This window comes from Austrofundulus limnaeus, unplaced genomic scaffold (genome assembly GCF_001266775.1).
Source record: "Austrofundulus limnaeus strain Quisiro unplaced genomic scaffold, Austrofundulus_limnaeus-1.0 Scaffold6, whole genome shotgun sequence".
Classification (NCBI taxonomy): Eukaryota; Metazoa; Chordata; class Actinopteri; order Cyprinodontiformes; family Rivulidae; genus Austrofundulus; species Austrofundulus limnaeus.
Genome location: NW_013952408.1, coordinates 2,490,742 through 2,496,782, shown reverse-complemented (window position 1 = coordinate 2,496,782; position 6,041 = coordinate 2,490,742). Strand labels below are relative to the sequence as shown.

The 6,041-nt window shown below is 45.0% G+C and overlaps 1 protein-coding gene across 1 annotated transcript in view; it reads left to right on the top strand.

Annotated features, from left to right (window-relative positions):
• The window catches only part of phlpp1 (PH domain and leucine rich repeat protein phosphatase 1), a 61,985-nt gene continuing 55,944 nt past the window's right edge, over window positions 1-6,041 (top strand). Inside the window, exon 1 of the mRNA XM_014030384.1 lies at window positions 1-1,977. Coding sequence (XP_013885838.1) covers window positions 360-1,977 — 1,618 coding nt within the window. The 5' untranslated portion in view covers window positions 1-359. The remainder of the gene's footprint in view (window positions 1,978-6,041) is intronic.

Here is a 6,041-nt window from a genome sequence, read left to right as displayed (position 1 = left end):
TATATCAGCCAGGATTTGCGTAGGAGGTCGGTCGACGTTCATTTCATATCCGAGTACTGTATTTTTGGGGACGAGCAGCACCGTCACGTCTCCGCCCTGATCTGCCCCTCGGCGCCCAGCCTCCTCTCGGCGAATTTAACCAGTAAAATGTTTTTTTGGAGCAGCGGGGGACACTTCGACAGGGACAAGAAGGCGAGAAGTGAATGACAACTAGAGGGACAACTAAGCTTCGCCACCCAGTTGGCGGACATTTATCACGGTGGGCACGTAAATGCTTTTAAATGTAGAGGTTTTAGGAATAACCAACTGCGCACCGATATTTATTAAGAGTAGGGGGGAGACTTCCCTCGTCGGCAGAGATGGAAAGTCTGCAGGCTGTCGCTGAGGATGGAGCGTCGGATGGAGGCGCGACCAAGTTAATGAAGAAGCCCAGCGGACTGTTCGTCGCCCGGGGGACTCCCGCGGACGGCGGCGGTGGACGGTTGGCACCCTCCAGCGCAGAGGCGAAGAACGGGATTCGCCTCTCTCATTCCGCCTCCATGCCGGGCTCTAGCGCGTCAAACCGAACCGCGGCGTCTAATGGCCGGGGCTCGTCCGGCAACTCCAGCTCCCTCCTGTTGAGACGGCGGCGCTTGAAGAGGAACCTCTCCGCCGCAGCTGCAGCAGCACCCACCGCCACCTCGGCTGTCACCGCCGCCCGCGGCGCGAAGATGAGCTCGGCCCTGTCCTCCGCGTCTCTGCACACCCGGAGTCTGGATCGGAAGACCCTGCTGAAGCACCGACAGAGCGTGCAGCTGCAGTCCGCGGACCGCGAGTGGGTGAGAGCCGACCTCCACCGGGGCTGCGTGCATGTCCACGACAGACTGACGCCGTCGTATCCCAGGCCGGTCCTTTGCACTATGGACACCACCGCCGGCGAGGTGGCGCTCCGACTGAGTAAACTCAGCAGCAAGTCCAGCTCCGTCGTGCGCATTTTTTGTAAAGATAGCTCCAAGACTGACCAAAATGGCAACTGCAACGTGACATATGAATACAACGACAATCCCTGCCAAGCGAAAGAGGACTCGAGTATACAACGCAGCCACCTGACCTCCTTGGAATCAGCAGAATTAAGGGGTCATTCCGGTGACAGATTGAGGCTCCTGCTCATGGAGAACGCAGATGACATGCAAAAGCAACAGGAAGTTGATGAGAAACTTTTCTCTCCAGAGTCAGAGTCACAGGACAACATCACCTGCTCTCTGTCAGACTTCACCTCTAACATGGACACCCCCAACGATGATGACTCGGAGCATAGGAATGGCCTGGACAGCTATGGATTAAATTCTGGCTCAGACGTGGAGAGCAGTGCATTTGATGACCTGAGCTCTGGGGCCCGGCTCAGTGAGCACAGAGACTCTCTGAGCGATGACATGATCCTGGGGACAGAAGCGTCCATCCTCAGCCCCTCGTTTGACAGTGCCACCGAAGGTCATGACATGTATGGAAGCTCTTCGGATGAGCTGGAGCTGGAGTGCTCTATGTCCAGCACAGCCGTGGACCCCCAGCGCCACGCCAATGGCATCGCTGCTGTCACTGCCAACTACAACATGGGACATTTAAACGACATGACACAAGATGTGGGACCAGGTAGCAGACTCGCCACTCACAGCCTGGGCAGCCTGCCTTCCAGCAACAGTGCCAGCTCATTGTCCAGAGTCTGTTCTAAAGTTAATTCACCCGATATCCAAAATCCTGACTGCGGTCAAGGTGCTGTCAAACTCGGACTGCCAGAAAACCAAAATGGAGAGTCTTGTGATTCCAGCCCTATGCTCTATGTTCAGCTTCATGGTGAAGCTGTAAGGCGGCTTAGCCCAGATGAGAGGCCTCTGCAGATTCAGAATGACTTTCTCTTTAAGCTTGGATTTAAGGACCCTTGGAGAGTTCAAGAAGAAGGGCTTAACACAGAAATTGGCTCCTTGTTACGTTTTTATGCAGGTAAACTTAAAAAAAAACTTCTTTGGATCACCTATGATTCATCTTTCTGATCATCTTGTAACATGTTGAAGTAGTTTTTTTTTTAGCTTAATCGATTTAAAGGTTCAACTTTTTAAAGTAGAGTTAATAACATGTTGCAGAACTGTATCAGAGCGAGACAGGGGCTTTGATTCAGGTGTGTAATGTGACATTTATAGAACTAATATAAAAAAATAACTCATTTTGTTTAGATGGGGTGATACATTCTCACAGAAGATGAGCTTGTCCTTTTAATGGTTGTTTCACAAGAGCAATACTGCAGTGCAATTTAGGGAGTTAATATTTAAGATATGCTTGACTGAACCTGCTTTTTATTTATGGTTGCTGTGTTCAATTTTTAACTGCGGTGACATTGAGTGGGATCGTGATCCAGAGGCTGTTAGTACTGGCACAAAACCTACCTTGCCTTAAGGATGCCGTTTAGTTAGTTAATTTATTTATTTTTTATGTCTTTCGGCTTTTAATTGTCTTTATTGGCCCGTGGCAGCACACACTTTGTTCCCAGGGGCATCCGTGACATTGGCACAAAGCATTCACCACAACTTATAGTGCACAAACGTGGGGGCCCTTTCCGGCTTTTGGCCCATTATCATCAAAAAAAAAAAGTTTGAATGCGATTGTGATTGGATAGAGAACAGGGGAGGGAGCAGTATGGCTGGAAGAAGCACAAACCCTCTCTCTGGACTCGGTGGGTTTTGGTCATTGAGATGCTACACAGTGGCTGTCCCATTGGCATCCAGCACAGCTACTGTCACACTAACTGCCTGCCAAGCTGGGTTAATGTGCATCTCCAAAGCTCAGGCAGCCCCTTTCTTCACCAGTGCCTCTGTCTTCATCACTGCTGCTGTAGGAAGTAAAATTAAGTATTGTTATTAAACATTTAAGTGTAGTAAGGGTGTTTGATTTGCACCTGTTGGTATGTGAGAAACTTGCTACTGAGTTTACAAGAAGCTGAAAATGAATACAATCTGTTGTGCTCTTTAAGGACAGGCTTTCTGGAGGTTAGGGCTGTGACTTGTGCTACTAGATAATACTGGAATGACTGTGTTTGATTAAATGTTATTTATAGATATCAGTGATATAATGAGGCAACACATTTTTCTTTTCAAAAAACAACTTGATACATATAACTTACTGAAAAATAAAATCCTGAGCAGCGTTGGCTCAAACAATCCAGTACCTGAAAACAATCTATTTCAGCGAGTAGTTTGGCTGCATGCAGACATTTACAGCACAGCACAATATTTTTTGCAAAATATGCCRGAGAGGTTTTACTGTGAAAGGCAGAAACAAGACAAACTTGCCTCATTTGAAATAAAAACACACAAGTGTACACACACTGAAACCACTTGAGGAAAAGACAAGCGGCCAGAAACACGAGGTCCAAAAGTAAATAAATGACTCAGTCAACCATTGCTGGCCTACACACTTGTTGTATTCCATYCAGTATGACAGCAAAGACTGATGCCTTTATGATTTGTTTGGCCAAGACTATCAGTATTTGTATTGTTGCATTTTTATTTGGTATTTGTACTGTAAATTGAATTAGGTGACAATATTGTGCTGAAGAGTTGCAAGTTTTAATGACTCATGTCATCCCCCTGAAATGCAATAATGTTTTTGCAGATGTGCATGTTCATTTGTAGCATTAGCAGAAGGAAAAAAAAAAAAGGTTGACTTAGAAATATTTTTTTTATATACAGTATGTTCTGCATATAAAACTGATTAACTTTTGGAGTCAACTCCATTCAAGATGGCTGCCACAATTAAGTGACCTTAATGAACACAAAATTGACAACCAGTTTTACAGTGACTGAGCTCAGATTTTGTATAGTAGCTGAGCATTATTGTCAACCCATGCTTTGGGCCCTACACATTATACTTTATTTCTATTAGATAATTATGTCCTACTTTTACAAAATGCTTTGCGATGTCTCATGTTGCACGGCATGGTTACTGCAGATGCCTTGTAGTAATAGATTTACTGTCATCATGCTCAGTAGGTCATAGGAGAAAAAGAAACTGGGTAATTCTCTTTGTTTGCACTAAAAATGCTTCTACCTGCAAGCTGCAGTAACAAATTAACGGATCAGTGCTCGTTTTATATTTTAAAATATCAGAAATTTGCCTGGGATATCATGGTATAATTTCAAAGTTATAACGCCCACGTCTGCTTGAGGTTTTTGCTCCAATGATTTAAGTTAAATGGCATCATATGGCGGGCTGTGTTAAGTGTTCACACTGGGGCTCATGTGGATGGATGTGCATTTAGAGGAGAAAAAAAATGAAATTACATGAGTCTGTGCAGTCAGCTGAGATGTTGCAGTAGCAGCTGCTAAAGGCATGCACGCACACAAAAAAAGCTGTGATGCCTTTCTTACGGCAATGCCTCTACATCCCATGTGAGACGGCTTAACGGCGGTCACCTGAGCTACTCTCCAGCTCTCCCACWGCCAAGAGCACCACTTAAACACCCTAGCTGCAGTCTCCACAAGCCACATGTGTGACAGGACAAAGAAGAACACTTCCACACACACACACAGACATGCCCTATACCGTGAAAGCTGTGCTAATGGCCTTGTGACAAGTCTGTGTGCTCCTCTGCTATTTCCTTATGCGATGGAAGAATGTGAGGAATGTACGCTGGCTCTTCGAAAATGTTAGGCACGTCTGCTGCGCAGGAAGTTGAGGAAGGGGGCTTGCAGGGGTAGGGTTAGTGTGCGGACACATGTTGAGCTGACTTTGGATGGTTTTACTGCACAGAAAGGGGAGAAAGCACCAGTCTCAGCTGACTGTCTGACACAGCTGCCGCAGCTCCGGCCCTCGGCCACTCTAAAGGCCTTTTTTGTCTGCGTAGCTGTGCACGCTGAGCAGCCTTTGATACAAAAAGTCCAACGTCCAAACCGTGCTTTATTGCTTAGTTGCTCAATAAAACAGAAATTTTAAACCCTACTGTAAGCTCGTCAGCAAGGCAGTACTCCGTAATAGACTGTTAATATTGGTGACAGATGAGGCGCTCAGCATGATCAGGCAAACAGGAACAATGATGTGAAGAGGCTGTTAAGTTGAGACGTTGCCATGTTGCATCGTGCCAGATCAACTGGCCTATCCAAAGACCAGTTTGACTTTGAAAGGGTCAGGTCAGGCTTTGAGCAAGCTGCAGCGACTAGATGAGAAAGCACACTTTGCCCCACACACACACATACACATGTACAGAAGGGCGCCCAGATCAAGGGGGCTGCTGTCCTCTTTGACAGGCTGATGAGGGATCCTTTCAGGACTGTTCACACAGGAGTCTCTTGTAATGGCTGGCTGGCCTTTATTAGAAGAGAAGAGAAGCATGTTAAAAGAAATGTATTCATTTTAAAAAATCTATACACAGTACAAACACAATCTGTTGCAGATAAGCACTAAAAGTTACAACTTAGACACAACTTAGTTTTTCAGAAGACTCTGGATTTTAGAGAGGATTTTTCGCTGTGTATTGAGTCACGGCTGTGGTTTAATCACCCATCTTTGAAAATAAATAAATAAATACAGGCTGCATGTTTTCACTGTGGTGAAAGGAGATCCTTAGCTCACAAAGTATTGAAGGCACCCCCTGCTTGGATGGTTGTATTCGTTTACCCAGAGGGAGCTTGTAAATTGCAAAAACAGAAATTATTTTTGCAATTTTACTTTAAGAACAATGCTTCTCCAGTTGCTGGTTTTTTTTTTAGATTGTGTTCAATTCTCTACTAAACATCAGTGCTATTTTAAAGAATAACTTGCTTCTAAACGAAAACAGTTTTTACAATAATGAAATAAATAGCATGAAACAAGTAGTTTTCAAAATGTAAAAAACTTCACATCCTAATTAAGTGCACTACTTGGTTTTACTTGTGATGTATTTCTGTTAATTGCATTTAGAGATTTTTATTTGGTCCAAAAGGTTTCTGTTTTTACGTGGAACCTAATGTCATTGGTAACTTGGGGAAATCTTAGGCAACCTAATTTCACCTATTTATAACCATGGAGGTATTATT